This window comes from Vicugna pacos, chromosome 6, assembly GCF_048564905.1.
Source record: "Vicugna pacos chromosome 6, VicPac4, whole genome shotgun sequence".
Lineage (NCBI taxonomy): Eukaryota > Metazoa > Chordata > Mammalia > Artiodactyla > Camelidae > Vicugna > Vicugna pacos.
The window spans coordinates 65,830,089-65,846,646 of NC_132992.1; the positions used below are offsets into that span (position 1 = coordinate 65,830,089).

The 16,558-nt window shown below is 46.8% G+C and overlaps 2 protein-coding genes across 4 annotated transcripts in view; one reads left to right on the plus strand and one right to left on the minus strand.

The window, feature by feature from the left end:
* Positions 1-9,421, plus strand: part of PLEKHH1 (pleckstrin homology, MyTH4 and FERM domain containing H1) — a 49,103-nt gene extending 39,682 nt beyond the window's left edge. The window contains exons 22-29 of the mRNA XM_006206947.4: positions 465-620; positions 1,704-1,804; positions 2,571-2,712; positions 3,854-3,996; positions 4,100-4,229; positions 5,721-5,807; positions 6,104-6,250; positions 7,226-9,421. Coding sequence (XP_006207009.1) covers positions 465-620; positions 1,704-1,804; positions 2,571-2,712; positions 3,854-3,996; positions 4,100-4,229; positions 5,721-5,807; positions 6,104-6,250; positions 7,226-7,387 — 1,068 coding nt within the window. The 3' untranslated portion in view covers positions 7,388-9,421. The remainder of the gene's footprint in view (positions 1-464; positions 621-1,703; positions 1,805-2,570; positions 2,713-3,853; positions 3,997-4,099; positions 4,230-5,720; positions 5,808-6,103; positions 6,251-7,225) is intronic.
* On the minus strand, positions 77-16,527 carry PIGH (phosphatidylinositol glycan anchor biosynthesis class H). Of its 3 annotated transcripts, XR_012073700.1 has the most exons (6): positions 16,245-16,517; positions 11,799-12,008; positions 11,321-11,404; positions 9,846-10,089; positions 3,166-3,240; positions 77-95 (listed from the first exon to the last, which is right to left on the minus strand). XR_012073700.1 is itself a non-coding variant. In XM_006206991.4 (4 exons), exons 1-4 carry the CDS (start codon positions 16,422-16,424, stop codon positions 9,997-9,999), a joined length of 567 nt encoding a protein of 188 aa, XP_006207053.2. In that variant the 5' UTR covers positions 16,425-16,527; the 3' UTR covers positions 9,435-9,996. The 3 variants fall into 3 exon arrangements, 1 of the variants encoding a protein (XP_006207053.2); XR_012073699.1 differs by lacking the exon at positions 77-95 and having other exon boundaries at positions 2,709-3,240; XM_006206991.4 differs by lacking the exons at positions 77-95; positions 3,166-3,240 and having other exon boundaries at positions 9,435-10,089; positions 16,245-16,527.
* Between the last annotated feature and the right edge of the window lie 31 nt (positions 16,528-16,558).

Consider the following 16,558-nt stretch of genomic DNA (forward strand, 5'->3'; position numbering starts at 1 on the left):
CTGTCCTGCGTCTTCTCACATCACCTTCCCAGAGGAGAACACCTTTGGGCCAGTGGGTGTTCAGCTTCCTTATGCCAACCAGCCAAAGGACGGGCCTGGGGTTTGGAGGAGCGTGGAGGTAGAAAGGAGCTTGATTCACAAAAGTGCTTCACTGTTTGGGGCCTGGGAAGTGGATCTTTTGACCCCACTGCATGAACAGGGAAGCTGAGACACTGACCAAGAAAGTGGCATGAGAAGGGGCTTCCGAAGGCGTGCCAGTAAAGGAGGAACAGAGCTTATGTCTGACTCCAGCTTGACAACGGGCAGGCTCCTCCCTTAAGCACTCACCCTCGGCACATGGAAACCAGCTTTCTTTGGCCTTTGTGTTTGCCGTTGCTCCTTTCAGCTCCGCCTTTCCACTTCCCAGACACAGAACCCTCCATTAGCCCCATGAGCCCCTCCCAGGAAGCTCCCTCTCCCGGCAGGTGGTGGGTTTTGATGGCTCCTCTACAGTTGACGAGTTCCTCCAGCGGCTGAACCAGGAGATGGGCATGAGGAAGTCATCCCACTCTGGCTTTGCCCTCTTCACGGACGACCCTTCTGGCAGGGACCTGGAACACTGCCTGCAGGGGAGCGTCAAGGTGATGTCCCCCTCCTGAGCGCCCTGGGCTTTGAGATTCTGTGGGGAAAGAGCCCATCTTCTGGGGGCCTTCCTCAGCCTGTTTGGGGCCGAGCACGAGGTATGCCCCGAGGCCAGCATTTCTGTGCCATCCTAAAATGTGCCTGTGCAGGCAGAGGAAAGCTGTTTGTGCCCGTGTCTCTGGAGAGCACATTTCCATATCCCTCCCTCCCTGGAGAGGCTGTGCAGCTTCCAGGGGAAAAGCTGCTTCTCAGCTCAGTGTAGGAAGGGCCAGGAGGCACTTCTCAGCAGCAGCCCCACCCGAGCAGAGCTGGTGCCAGTTACATACACGCACTCGCAGGTGGACAGCTGTGTGCCTACACCCCCTGGATGTCGTGCTGTACGCTGGCACCTCACTCTTACCCCGTCTGCCAGGGCCTGTGCTGTGCTTACAGGTTCAACCATATTTTAAAGAGGTAGAGCCTTATATGACCTCTGTAAGTAAAGGCCCTCGAGGGGGATTTGAGCCCTGTGTTGCATTAGGGTCTGGGGAGAGAGCCTTGGGGCACGTGGGGTGTATAGGAATGTGCTGTAGCACTTGGTGGGTGAGTGTTTTAGCTCCAGTGCCCGCTCTCTTTATGTCAACAGGACAAAGGCTTCTATAGTCCTGTACCACTGCCTGGAAAAGCTATGCCCCGTACCTTGTTTGTAAAGGTCTGGGCGTCTGTCAGGCTTTGTCTCACAGTAGGGCTCTGGGTGTATTTGTTAAAGAGGAGAAAGGCGGTCAGTGGAATGGAAGTGGAGCAGGTGATAAGAGGCGAGGGTTTTGACTGGGGCCTGCCTAGCCTCTGGGAGGCCTCCTCAGATGTTGAGGCAATGTGGGGACTGTTCCATGGCTTGCTGCTCATCCCATGCCCGGGGCTACAGCTCTGTCTGTGAGGAAGTCGCAGGCTCCCTGGGTTCTGGGAGCAGGAGGCCCCAGGCCAGCTGCTGATGGAGGACCATCACTCACCTCTGCCTCCCTGCTCTGCCCGAGTCCGGCCCTGATTGGACCTTGTTCCCCCCATCAGGGGCTTTTCTGACATTCCTGTTTTGCCTCTTCAAGATCTGCGATGCCATCTCCAAGTGGGAACAAGCCCTGAAGGAGCTGCACAGCGGAAAGTCTGAGGGTGGCACTCGTGTTGTGAAGCTGATGTACAAGAACAGGTCCTGAGCGCTGCCCAAGGAGGGACCACGCACGAGGGCTGCCGCTGGCCCCCACCTGGGGGCCTGTTCTGCACATGCAGGGGGCACACAGATATAACACTGCCTGGTGGTCATTAGCTGGGGGCCCAGGCTGGCTCTGCTGGTCTCTGTGAGACCCTGGGCGGCTCAGGTTCTCAGTCCCTATACCGTGTCTGCACACTCACACATGCGTGCACCACACACACACACACATGACACACACACCTGCCTCCAGAAAAGACAAACCTCCGGGGGTGGCTGCATGTGTTACATTAGGAGAGTCAGATTTTGTCTGAGCGCTAGATATTTAAGGCTAAAGAATAAATTGTTCCTATACCAATTCCAGGAAATACAGAAGGAGACATCTTGATTTTATATCAGTTGAATAAGAGAAGTCCATCTCAGATATGTCTCCAGGCAAATAATTTCCATTAGTCTCTTGGAATCTTAACTCATGCAGTTCCCTAATAAGCTCTGACTCCAAGTGCCAGAGTCCCCTCACCAAAGCCAGTAAGTCTAATGGTAAATTCAGAATTAACCACACGCTGCTGTTGCTACGAGATCTGATGGCCCTGCATATGCTCTGTGTCATGCTTGGTTAAGTTTTGCTGGAGGCAGTGGAAACTAGGCTCACAAGTTGTATAAAGAATGGTCTCTTTCTTTGAAAATCAAGATAAACAGGTGCTGGGACAGCCTCCTCCGTTTGGGATCCCGGCTGAGTCCTGGCTTCTCCCTCTCCTCCCTGTAGGCTGTACTTCCGGAGTCAAGTCAAAGGGGAGACAGAGCGGGAGCGGCTGCTGCTCGCCTCCCAGACTAGTGGAGAGATAGTGGCAGGGAGGTTTCCTGTCAACAAGGAGCTGGCTCTGGAGATGGCTGCCCTGATGGCCCAGGTAAGGCTCTGTTCAGGAATCAGGAGGCTCAGGAGACTTGGGCTCGCGGGTGGAATCCGCCACATAGTTGGAAACGGGAGATTCTGCAGACCCTGAGGTGCCAGAGAGGGCGGCCTTGCTGCCTCCTTACCCGGCAGAGCACCTCACTGCAGATGCAGGCTCCGTGCATACTCTGGACGTGGAATCCAGAGGCCTGGGTTTGAATGCTAGCCACCTTCCCACTGTGAGATCTTGGCCAAGTCACTGTACTGGTCTCTGCTTCAGTTTCCTTTTTCATATACTGAAAACAAAAACACCTCCCTGCCTGCCCCTACAGAGTTGTGCAAAGTACGATTCTTAGATGATGTATGTCACGTAATACTTGTGGTAAAACGTGTCCTTACAGCTGTCAAGCATCGTATGACAGCTAGGAACGGGAACCCACATTCAGACTTTGACCCTTCTCCCTGTTACCTTTAGGAGTCTGTCTTGCCAGAGGTATCTGGGATTCCTTCATGGTTCCCATGAGAAAGAGTCTGGATCTACATGCTGGAGAGGAAAGGGAAATAATAAGAGTTGATCTTTAATATAATAAGCATTTATTGAATACTCTATAGAGGGCCCTGTGCTAAACATTTTATATGTATTACCCTATGTAGTTCTCAGCCCCACTTAATAGATGAAGAAGTTGAAGCTCACAGAATTTGACTTGATCAGGCATACAGAGCTGGTAAATGGCAGAGCCGGGATTTGAGCCAGGTATCTGACTCCAAAGGCCACATTTGAAACACTCTGCTATCCTGTTGGATCTGTAACATCTTCAATCCTGTATCCCGCATTTTTGGATTGGAAGCCAGAATTTCTATATTGTTTTCCCTTGTCTGCCACTAATTAACTGTGTTTTTGGATAAGGCACTTAACCTTAGCTGCAAAACGAAAGTTGATCTGAACAGTCTCCAATATTCTTGGACCCTAAGGTTGTTTCTCTAGTGTCTGTGAAACTTGAGTTAAAGCATCTGTCTGTTCACAAGACATGTTTTTTCCCATCCATTCATACCTCACCAAGAAAGGAATGAAATAATGGTTTGTTTCACCTCTCAGCAGCCCTCCACCACATCCACATCCAGGTTCCTGACTTGTCCCCTGTGTGCTTCCACCGCAGGTAGAGTACGGGGACTTGGAGAGGCCCACCCCGCCGGGCTCTGGGGGCACACCCCCCACCAAGGCTCAACATCACCTTCAGCAGGTCCTAGACAGGTTCTACCCAAGGCGCTACAGACACACGGGCCCCCCTGAACAGCTGAGGTAAGCTGGGAGGTCTTGTGGGGAGGCATGGGCTGCAGATCCGGGGAAACCTTGGAGCCGTGGTGAAAACATGGCACCACTTCTCTCCATCCATCCGAACCAGGCACCTGGCAGATCAGCTGACCACAAAGTGGGCAGCCCTGCAAGGCTGCTCCTCTCCTGAGTGCGTCCGCATCTACCTGACAGTGGCCCGGAAATGGCCCTTCTTTGGTGCTAAGCTCTTTGCTGCTCAGGTGAGTGTAGGTGGTTTCCAGCAGGAGTGGTTACCACACCCTCAGGAACCCCCAAACTTTCTCCTGGATTTGGTGAAGTTTGAGCCAGTTGTCAGCAGTGCCGGCCTGCACAGTAGCAACCACCAGGGGTCGCTATCTCTCCACCCATTTCTTGCCTACTCCAGATTTCTATGCTCCAGAGCAGCTGTGATTCATTGCTTTTGGGCCAGCATTATTTCTGGATGACCCCCAACTTTCCTTTATTGATTTCTTTCCCAATCCTACCCATGAAAAAAAAAGATAGGATCAACTAATTCACATACAGGGCTCAGACTTGATATGTATCGCTCTTAAGAATGCTTTTATTTTAAAAGACGTTTGAACGATAGAACAACATGAAACCTAAATACATCTCTACTGACCTAGCACAGCCACAGGGGAATCTAACTCCTCAGGCAACAGCTAATTTCTCCTGCGTGAAAGCCAAGTGGCCAGTAGTAATTTCAGTTGGGACTTTTCTTCACCGGGTATCTGGTGTGCATGAACTCTACATAATCACGGAGAGGACCCTGTCCTCAAAGCTGGAGAATGACCGAGTTCACTGAGGGCATAGATGAGACAACAGACATTCACTCATTCATTCAACAAAGAACTGTCGAGCGCCTGCTATGTCTCAGGCAACGTGCTAGTTGTCTGAGGTTACAAGAGGTGAGCAAATCAGACGTGACCTTTGCCTCCATGGAACTTCCCTTCCCTACATATTAATCAATTCATCACACATTCTCTCTCTAAATAGATATATATACTTTACAAGCTGTCACAAGTGCCATGAAAGAAAAGTACAGGGGTGTTATACAAGCATATAACATAGGGACACACTTGGTCTGGGAGGTTGGGAAAAGCCCCTGAAGAAAATGACGTGTCCACCTCTGTCCCCAGCCTTTTGGGAAGGTAGGAGAGATGTAGCTGTGAAAATTAGTCATTCTAGGAATTGTCCACCAAATAGTCACCTTTCTCCCTACTAGCCCTTGAGATTGCATTGTCTTCCTAACTTTTTCACAGTCCCTAGGAAACTGGTTGAAGCAAGATGCGCTTCAGCAGGAGAGCCTGTGGGTGGAATGCTGTCAGTTTCTGAGAGCCAGGAGAAAACAGCCTGTTCTCCTTGCCCAGGACAGAGCAGCCAGGACCGGCCTTTGTTCTGCAGCAGGAACAAAGTGTACTGTGTTCTGTACTGTGGCAGGATGGGCTACAGGTACTGCAAGAAAGTGATACTCTCCCTCCTGGGGGTAGTTAGAAAGTGGCCAGAGCCCCAAGCCAGCTGCCGCCTGCCACGAGCAGCCTGTGTACTCTGGCATGCTATACAAATGCCATCTTCTGTGTTTTCCAAAAAGAGAAAAAAGTTAGAAATCACTGCCTAGCAGATCACTGGATGTGCCTTCTTCCTCAGAAAGCTCTAGTTGGTCAGAATTCCTAGCTGTGGCTACGTCTGATTGGATTTTCCTGTTTCCCCAGCCTGCACAGCTGTCTTCCAAGGAGAACGGTCTGGTGTGGATTGCTGTGAACGAGGACGGTGTCAGCATCCTGGACCACAACACTATGGTACGGAAGGATGAGGGCTTGCTCCCTGACCCCTCCTTCTCCTGAACAGTATCTTTTCTTCTCCTGTCTGGACTCAAGAGGCCTGAGCTACGTAACCGTGGTCCCCTATCCCCACCCTCTGCCCCAGTGCTGCCATCCTCTAGACCAGACACACCTTGTACACATTCAAGATGTAGATCTGCAAAGTGTGACCACTTCAGAGTCCTCACTTCGTGGTCTCGAAGAGACCAGAGATGCTGGCTCCTAGCTCAGGAGGCAGGTGGAAAGTTTCCCCAGAACTGGCTCTTTTCCTGCAGCAAGTGCACATCACTTATCCCTACTCTTCGGTGATGACCTTTGGTGGCTGCCGGGATGACTTCATGCTTGTGATTAGATCCACTCCGGACCAGAGCTCTGGAAAAGGACACACTGAGAAGTTGATCTTCCGGATGGCTGCTCCCAAGGTGGGTCTGAGAGCTGCTAACACATTCTGCTCTGATGGGGTATGATGAGGTGGGCTTGGAGCTTAGACAGGAAACTAGGGCTGTAACAGTGCTTGAGAAAGGCCCTGCCCCAAATGAAACTTCTGGCCTTGTCTATCACTAGTACTCCAGAGGGCTCCGGTGGGTGGCAGCTCAGCCAGCACTGCTGAGCTGGCCGGTGGAGGGGCTGGCTGGGGAGGGGACTCTCTCTGGTCCGGCTCCTCCCACACCCTTCCTGTTGTCTTCTTCCGTTCGGCCAGCTGCAGCACCGCGCAGGCTTGAGTTGGGCGCCCACTTGCTCCTCTCTTCTTTGCAGCCGGTCCAGGGCCAGGGCAGTTTCCTCCTCGGGGTGCTCTCACCTTACCTTGGGTGCTGCTGTCCCAACACCAGTCACAGAATGGGACAGTCTGCACATGCCCCTCCTTCCCTGTGGTCTTGAAGATGGTCCAAAGACCTGTTTTGCCTTCAGGGCCTTGTTCCTACTCAGCACAGGAAGAGTTGACTGGCAAAGATAACAATTCCAGAGACTCTGAAACTGAAGTTCTCATGTATAGTTTTTGACTTCATTCTAAGTAACTGGAAACCCTGTTGTTTTAATCCTAAAGTTGGAGTTTGGCAAACCTCCCCCTTCTTTCAGTACCATCTGTGCCAAGGGAGCAGGTGTACAGATCCCTTCTTCCGGGGAGGCCCCCTGCCCTGGCTTGGAGACGATCAGATCGGAATGTTGGTCCTCCTGTTCTCAGGAGGTCCTGTGCATCTCAGGACCTCCAGATGCCCATTTGACTAGGTGTTCAAACCTCACACTAATGATCCCCTTAGGACGTTCTCTCCTGGGGGGGTATTTTAAGAGATGAGCTAAAGCCCAAGAAGGTTGTATACCCAGCGCAACAGCTCGTAAGTGAGAAAGCTAGGAGTCAAGCCAGGGCCAGTTCAGTTCCTTTCTCTGTTGTCGCTTAGATTGCAGATGTGACCTTTATCATGGCCAGCTACATGAACCACTGCTCCACAGCGGTGAGCGCACCCACCCACCCGCCCGCTGCCTGCCAGCCATGGGAACTGGATGGACGACAGTTCTTCACTTCTGCTCCATGTGCTGCCAAGGGGCCAACGTTGCTGTGAATATTTCTCCTACCCCTTCCTCACCACCACCTAGTGCCTCTGAGATGAGAGAGATGTATCCGGGGGTATGATACTACTGTGATGGGTCTAACAGCCCTCCCCTAACCCGCCCCAGTTTGCTCTGTGAAATGTGTGTTTCAGTGTCCATGAAGCCTTTACTGTCTCGGTGCCTTACAGTGCTTCAGGGCCAACCTTTAATGATCCAGACCACTCTTTTTTTCACAAGAATACTGAGCTCTGGATGCTGCCTGATTCTCCACACAGACAGGGACGGCCCACTGTTACTGGTTACTGAGGGCATCAGTGCTATAAGTCAGCGTTTTCTGCACTGATCCTCTCAGGGAGACTAATATTTTTTATATTGTATATGGTACTTATGTGGGGATTTATACTTGAAGTTTTCCCAACATCCCTGAACAGGAGAGAACTAAAATTTCCAATTCACCTGAACTCTGACAAAAGCCAAGAACTCACTAAAACTGGACTTCCTTTACCACGTGGGAAAGCTGCTTTTGGTAGGGCTGGAGGAAAAGCAATAGACTTCCTTTGCCCGTCCCCTGCTGCACATGAGCAGGCATCGGCGGCGCCCTCTGGGGGCAGCACTTGTCTTTGCAGGACAAGGCGCCGTCTCCGCTGAGACTAAGCTGTTCTCACACTGGACTGTTACTCCAACTGAGTATAAGGGCAGGGGGTAGGTCCAGCCTGACCCCTGTCTCATTTTAATGACTGGACAGGGCTCAGTGAAGGCTGTGCTTACTACTGTGGGACAAGGTGGTTGTCACTTGCTTCCGTTTCTTTAAAGACCAAGCAAATGCACTCTGCTTTTTGCTGCTCTGTGAGGCCACCAAAGATGAGTCAGAAACAGAAGACCCCTCCTGTGGGTCTCGATTTGCTCAAGACTTCTGGCAAACTTGCGCTGGGAATTATTTTGAGGGCCAAGCACACATGTGATTTCTGTCCTAGCTTAAGAGCATCAGGTGAAAGAAATGGAAACTTTCTTTTACCTTTTGCCTTCCTGATGATACCAATATCCTCCAAAACCAAGTAAGACCTTCTGTTGAGGGCAGAGATGATCTGTCTCCACTCCCCTCAACAGGAAAAAAAAAAAAGACGAAAGAGTTCATTCGTACTCTGATTTTTACAACATTGGAGAAACTGAGTTTTTATTTCATAGCTCTAAGGCAGTCTTACCATTTGTCAAGAAAGCGCTGAGCCAACTGTATGGGTTTGGCAGGAGCATTCAGGCACCAAGCCTTTAACCCCAACAAAGTGTGTGTATGTTGCACACTGCAAAAACTGCGACGCTGGAATTAGTTTTTCTGAACATCTCAGCTACTGTAAGCTTCCCCTCTCACCCTTTAAACTGACAAGCATGATTTTAAAAAAAAAGCACATCAGAGTGTCTCCCTCTTCTAAATGAACTTGATTTTGCCAGGCTGGCAATTTTACAGCTGTCTCCCATTTCTGTTCCTGCCTTTCTCTCAGGATTTGGGATGTAGCTGAGACATTTCTACCTCGAACAAGTCACACGTCACGTGTCCCACAGGCTCCAGAATAAACCCTCCAGGGCTGGTGTAAAATGCAGAAATTACAGCTTTGGCTTTATAATATCTTGGGTGTCTCTAAGGCAAATAAGGATTTATCCCCTACCTGGGAGTTTAAAAAAAAAAAAAAGACCCCAAAGAAAATGTAAGCAAGAACAGAGCTATGTTCGTATTGAATTTGGGGGTCAAGCTATTTCCTGCACCCTATCTTCTTCCCAACCCTCCAGGAATCCTTCCTTAGTTTATTAACTTTACACAGAAGAAACTGCCTTATAAGCAAAGGCTTCTATACTATGCATGTTTATTCCTCTGTAATGTATCTGGAAACCAAAGTCAAATTTCTGTCTGGCCTTTCATCTCATCCCTCTTGGCAAAAGAAGTTTCTGAAACCATAGACAATGCTGAGTTAACAAGAGTATTTATTAATGTGCTTGACACCCATGACTGAAATGCCATGATCATGTTTGTCAATAAAAAGCAGCTGTCTGAACCAAGAAATTATTGTGTATGTTTTAGAAGGAGATCTGTCTGTTAAGAGAATCATCATAAATTAACCCTGTACAGAACACAGGAGCAAGGTGGACAGAGACTACTCCTTTCTTCCTACTAACCAGTACCTGAAGGGCTTGCTTTTTTCCCTTAACTTTTACACAGGGGTACTGTGCAGTTGGAAATTATCGTTCTCATGAGATCTGATGTCAGTTTCCCATTGTCTTGCTCCACAAATTTCAACAAAAAGTAAACCCGAATGTGCTTAGGGATTTCACACGGTGCTCTTTGTCAACATTACTTCTGACGTACTGTTTCAAGGTCTCCCCTCAGCTGGCAAAGTAAACAAAACCCTACAAGGGGAACACTAAAGTACACGTAAGTACTTTGCTCAACATCACACAGTAAGTTAGGTTTCCAGTCACCTGCTCCATGACTCGGAGATCCACTGCTGCATCCATACTGGTTCCTCGGACTGTGTCCACTTGATGGGTTAGAACACAGAAGACAAACCAGCCACGTGGCTTCGCAGTCACCTCCCCTGGAAGACAACACTGGTCTTCTGGGTGCTGGGACTCACAGGCTTGTGGAGGGCGCTTTCTGGTGTGCCAGGATCTCCTGGCAGCTCTTGTACACTTCAATCAAGCAGTCCAGCCGGGGCTTGGCACTCTGAATTCCAAAGAGAAGTGCAGAGTCAAGGTGAACGTAAGACAGTGCTTAGTGGTGCTGCACCCATGTGCAGCCTCAACTCCCACCCACATCCAGGGGGTCTCAATGCAGGGAGGCAGAAGTTCAGGCCTCGCAGCATCATGCTGGGAGGAGTCTCTCACCAGGCCCACAGCCTGGCTGTGAACTGGGGGAAGCAGGAGCTCAAAAGACCGTTTTTAATCTGTCTAAGTTTCATGACCTCCACCTAAGAGCAGGCAAGAGGAATAAGTATCTAGATTCTACTTGACTAGTAGAGGAGATAGACAGTTAAAAACAAGAGAAAATCCTGATAGGTAATACAAGGAAATATGAGAAGTCTCTGTCATTTAAAAAGATACAGAAATATAATAACTCTAAACTCCTTTACCTACATACTGAGCTAAAAACTAGCCAAACCCACTGTTAGCCAAGACTATAGAAAAGCAAGTACAAATTCCCAGAAGTATGGTAAAGTTGCCCAATCTCTGGAGCCGAATCTCAAACACCGTTAAAATCTATGAAACTATCCATAAGCTTTAATAAAATAATTTTAAACTAGAATGCAAAAGGGTTTTAGCTTAGCTGCCTTAAATCCTTTGTGAAAAAGGGTAGTGAGGCAAGGTTAACTGCATAAATACTTTATATGCCTATAAAATAATTTATTATGATCTTTTTGTATAAGTGTTTTTTTTTTCTTTGTAAGAGCAAACCAAAAAATAACCTGGACATGATTTTAAAAGCCAGCAAGAGTGGCTGAATAAACTGATATTCGACATGATGACATAATTATTTAAAATAATAAGTAGAATGGCCTTTGCAGATGCATGAAAATATGCAAATTTAGAAAGCAAGACACAAAATAGTGCGTAACAGTATGTGTAAATCAATAACATCTATGTAAAGTCCCACATTGGTAAACTGACAGAATCAAAGTCGATGAATGACGGTGTATAAGTAGTAGTTGCCATATGTTTATTTTTCTTCCTAAAATTTGCATAAATTCATAATATTTCTGAAAGCCTTATTTGCCTCAGAAGGGAACTTCTGAAATAACTAGACTCTCACTAAAAATAGCCCTCAAGTATCCTCAAATACTCCTGACAACAGAAGTTTTATTCCCACTGAACATAAGGAGCAGTGGATGTGCAGAGAGGAGGGGAAAGGTGGAGGTTTTCTTTGGGGAAGGAACTTAAGAAAAGTATTCTGTGCTCACCTGGAAGAGAGGCACTACTTGGGATACTCCATGTGGCTCCACTGGATCCTTCAGTAAAATGCAGAGGTAGTAAATCACCTTCTGCTGTGAGAAAGTAAACCAAACAGAGATCTAAGTGAAATTCAGTTTCCTTTTTCTTCAAGGGAAGGAAGGCTCAACACTTTTTCATAAATGAGATAACACTTGATAGTTTTGAAATGAGGGAGAGGTATATTCTCATTCTTTAATTGAAAAAAGACAAAATGACAACCCTATCCATGAAAAACTGCTGTGTCTCTTTAAAAATAAAAGACCTGTGTTTTTAATGCAACTTTCACTTTTTATGGTTTATAGACATGCCAGCCAAAAAGAAAACACTGTAAGTACTAGAACAGAGAGTCCTTAAGTTTAATTCTGTGGCATCAGTTACCTTAGGTATTAAGACTCAGTTTAGATCCAGGCATACCCCATGCCCTACCTTTACCACTTAAACACTTACCATGTAAATAGCCTCATTAATGACAACATCCTTCACCTTGCCCATCTCAATGAAAGTGGTGCTTTCTTTGCCTGACGCATAGGATGAGGTCATCTGGATGCCAAGGGAATCAATGATTAACAGAGTCTCCTGATCAATCTTCACAAAATGGAGGTAACCAAGCAGGCCTAAGAGGGTGATGAAGATGGCAGCAGAGAGGACCATGCTGTTCTGAAGAGAGAGCCAGATACAGGCAGTAAGATTACTAAGTGGTCCTCCTCATATATCTCTGCCATTTAATAAGTCAACTGTAGGCTTTTTTCCAAAGCCTTCATTCGGCTGTGAGTTGAACAGATGGGAGGAACATACATGGAGGAAGAGGAAATTACTTTTATTTGGGCTCTGCAGTGCTATGAAAGCAAGTGATGAAATACATCCAGACAACAAATGGATAGGTCTAGGGAGGAGAACCTCCATCAGCAAAATCTCCACCATCACACCATTCTTAGATTTTCCCTTCCAAAACGGCAACTTAAGGACTCAGACCTTTTCTCAGACTCCATCAATAAAATACATAGGAAAGTCACAGACTGAATAGTAAGAAAATGCTTAGCATAGTGTGGCAGGTAACACTCAACAGCCACTCCTCCTTCCTTATAGAAGTTGGAGTGGATCATGACTGGTTCCCACTCCTGCCAATGACTGGTTTAGAAATGGACACATGACACAACTCTAGCCAATGAGATGTGAGGGAAAGCCTTCTAGAGGGGTTTCTGGAAAATGAAGATCATCTTAAAAAGAGATCTTAGGAAGAGAAGATCCCTTCATGCTGAGGTTTTGATGCCCGGAACTACTAAGGCCTCCGCCAAGCCAGGTGGAGAGCTAGGCTGAGGACAAGTACAGTCCACCAAGGATGGAAGAGCAGTAAGATGAAAAAGCCAAAATCAACCGAGCCTCTTACACACTCTAGAGCTCTCCTTTATCCTCACTTCTTGTTTTGTTAAATAATAGAGATCTTTCCATTTAGGGCTCTTTTAGTTGTTTTGGGTTGTGAATGACTGATGTGTTAAGGCTGACTGACTAGCTGAAATGACTAACTAATCAGTTAAGGGCCTCCAAATGGTATTTATTTGTTTGATTCAAGTTTACAACCTTTTAACGTTTCTAAAGCTGAAATGTGTTTTTCTATTGAGATATGTTTCTTTCATTTTCTGGCATGTTTTCTCTTTTTTTCCCCCCCAAAAGCTATTATTTAGAAGGATGGCACACACAAAACAAATCATTGATGACCTAGAATCAAAAGAAATTCAGTAATTTTTGACTGTCATTCCTTGAGGGCAGGAAGTGTTTTATTAATCTCTGTTATTGACAAGACACCCTCTTTGGCCTAACTCTAGTCAAAGTCTTCTAAGCGCTGGACCTTGCTGTCCATCCTCATTGGGCCTGCATTGTCCAACAAGCTGTAGCAAGGATCTTGCTAAATGAGTTTAGAGAGGACCCTCACCCTTTAATCTGATCATCCTGGCGTGCCTTCAGCAAGAAATCTGTCAAATCAGCTTACCCAGAATCCCTCTTTACTCCTGATGTTTCCCTTTAGTAATTTTCCATCCACTGACTGCACCCTACCCACACAAACACACACTAATTCCTGGCTTTAAATTCCCACTGGTCCCTGCTATATTCAGAATTGAGCCTAATTCGATACTGAGGTTTCTCTTCTCCCACTGCAAAAGTTTCTGAACAAAATCTGTTCTTAGCACTCTACTGACCAGCTCTGGTTTTCCTTGAAAGTACCTTTCTACTTCTTTCTATGTAACACATAGTTAAGTGTTAGATCAGGGGTCTGCAAACTATTTGGACCTGTGATCCATTTCTGTCTGATCCACCTTGAGTTAAGAATGGTTTTTACATTTTTTAAAGGGTTGGGGTTTTCTTAAAAATATTTTTTTATTGAAGTATAGTCAGTTTACAATGTTGTATCAATTTCTTTCAAGGGTTGTTAAGGAGAAAAAAGAAGGAAAAAGAAACAGAAGAATATGAGGCAGAGAACTGTAAAGCCTAAAATATTTACTATTTGGCCTTTCAAAGAAAAAGTTTCCTGACCTCTGTGCTAGGTAATTGTTGATTAACAAATGGAGGATGGAGAAATCTATGCACTGGGTCTCTGATGATTCAGAAATATCTACTTTTGAGTTAATTAAATGTCTAGTATCTAGTATAGTGTCTTGTACATAGTGTGAACTGAATAAGCATTATGGAAGAGTGGAGAGAGCTGAAACTCAGTACTGGCCCTTACAGATTTATTAGAGGCAAGATTAATAGACATAAAGTATTTTTGGAGAACACTATGATACTGACCAGAATTGACTAAAAAAGCATTAAAAGAGATAGAGAAAGCAAGAGATAGATTAAAGCACACAGGAATATCCCATGAAGACTTAAAAGGAAGCAGGATTTAATTGGTGCACAGGAGGTGGTGGTTATTACAAGATATATTTAGCTGTGAAAAGGAAGGGGGGAAGAACATTCCAGGTTGGAATAAGGAAGGGGAAAAAAACCCCTAGAATTCTAATAGAACTGTGAATTCAAAAACTGGCAGGAAAAAAGGGATGAAGAACAATATATACTTATATACTTAGGGGATTTAACCCATATCAGCTTTTTAGTAAAGTAATCCCCACCCAAAACTTCATTACCTGCATTTTTTACGCTTCATTTTTCCTGCTGAAATTCTAACAATTCAATATTCACTTGGGTAGAAGTTAAGCCACATGTTTTAATGAATTCCTTCATCAGATTTCTTCTTATCCTGGCTGAGATCCATTACTCTGATTAATAGTTTTGAATAGGAAGAAAGATAAGAAATTTGGTAGGGGGGTGATTTAGTTCAGTGCATGCTCAAGGCCCTGGGTTCAATCCCCAGCACCTTCATTAAGTAAATAAATAAACCTAATTAAACCCCCTCATCCCCCCCAAAAGAAGTTTTGGTACACAGAGCCCTTAAGAAGTGTTGCAGTGGAGTTTAAAGGAAGACGAGGTCTCTGAGCCCTGGGCATTTGATGGGGGAGCGGGATATACCAGGATAAGACAGAGGAGTACGAAAGGGAGCTGGCGTAAAAACAGACTCCTCCTATTTAAAAACTGCCTCAGCAGCCCTCCCCAAGAAGACATTATAGTATAGTAGTGAAAAAGAAATGGTTTCAGAGTCAAACCTGGGATTTGAAGCCCAGGTATGCCGTTTACAAGCTTCATCACTCTGGATAAGTTATTACTCTTTCTGAGTCTTGGTTTCCCTCTAAGGCTGAAATGAGGCAATCAGTAAAGCAGCTGGCACTCAGTGGGCATTTAATAACGGATATATATTCCCTCCGCCTCAAATGACTACATGGCCAGAGTTCAGGCTAATATTGAAATTCAACTGTATTATATATTACATCTTTTTTGGTGGAGTGGGAAGGACTGTCCTGGCAAGTTAACCAATTCAATTGATTTATGAACAAACTTTTAGACATAATTTGGTACAATTAAGGCTGTCTTAATTTTGCATATACTTATACTAAATTACCACGCTGTGAAATATACTCTGATGGCAAAAAAGCTAATGGATGCAGTATTGGGAACAATACCCAAATTATCGAAGTAAATAGCCCTGCTGTACTTAGCTCTGCCCAGATCACTCCTGGAATAATGTATTCAATTCAGGGCACTGCATATGAAACTAAATTCATCCTGAAAAGGGCAATTAGGATGATTCCTTATATTTGAGGGCTGTCACAAAGCTACTGCATGTGACTCTCACAATATTGCAAAGTTGGCATGGCAGACACAAATTCCACTTTAGAGATGTGAAAACTGAGGCTCAGAAAATAGGAATGCGCCTGGAAACAGCACAAAAACCACCCATCTCCAAAATTTCACAATTCTTTAGAAAACACTTAAAGGCGGGGAAGGGACTTTGAGAAGGCGGGGGTTAGACTGTCTTGAAAAAGATTAGGAAGAACTATCACATTTGCGTGTGTGAACTGTGGAGGCAAAGAGTTTCTAGAAGGCTGTATAAGGTGCTGTTAGCAGTGACTCCTCCGAGGAGTGGGAGTGATGGATGAGGACGGCCCACTTAGTTCTCTAGATTCTTGAAACTGAACTACATGAGTATGTACCACATGGAGCACATGGAAGTTAAAGTTTTAGGCTGTCGTACAAGGACTAGATACACGCTGGATGGAACCACGGAGCAGAGCAGCGATCTACGAGAGGGATAAAATACAGGAGCACAAACTTCACTAAACGTAAGGAAAAGAGCTGTCTAGAAGCGGGACGGCGCCCCCAGAACCAGCGAGTTTCCGCCCTCCACGCCCTAGGATTGTAGGCAAGTCTGGCGAAAGGTCTGGGTTCGACGCTAAGACCCTAATGACCCTTCTAAACCCGAGCCCCCGACCCCGACCGAGGGAAGGGGAGGACTGGTCTTACCTCGCAGAGGGTGAAGAGTCCGTAGGCCGCCAGCCACACGGTGCAGGTGACAGCGGTGAGCGAGCGCAGGGAGATCCGAGGGCAGCTGAGGCAGAACTCCCGGCAGGACGGGGAGTAGTAGCGGCGCTGCAGGGCCAGGCGGCCGCCGCAGATATCCGAGAAGCTCTGTTCGTCCTCCATGGCCGGCTCCCCCCAACCCGGCTGCGCCGCGCCGCGCCGCGCCGCGCCGCGCCGCTCTAGCGCGCCCCCCTGCGTCCTCTCGCCGGCTCTGGACCCACTTCCCGAGAGCCGGGATGGCCACGCCCCTCCCCGCG

Excerpts from the sequence above, each read along its gene's own strand:
- PIGH (XM_006206991.4), bottom strand. The coding sequence starts at position 16,424 with ATGGAGGACGAACAGAGCTTCTCGGATATCTGCGGCGGCCGCCTGGCC. Across the intron at positions 12,009-16,244 it reads GACTCTTCACCCTCTGCGAG|AACAGCATGGTCCTCTCTGC; the intron begins GTAAGACCAGTC and ends CTCTCTCTTCAG. Across the intron at positions 11,405-11,798 it reads TTAATGAGGCTATTTACATG|CAGAAGGTGATTTACTACCT; the intron begins GTAAGTGTTTAA and ends ACTTTCTCACAG.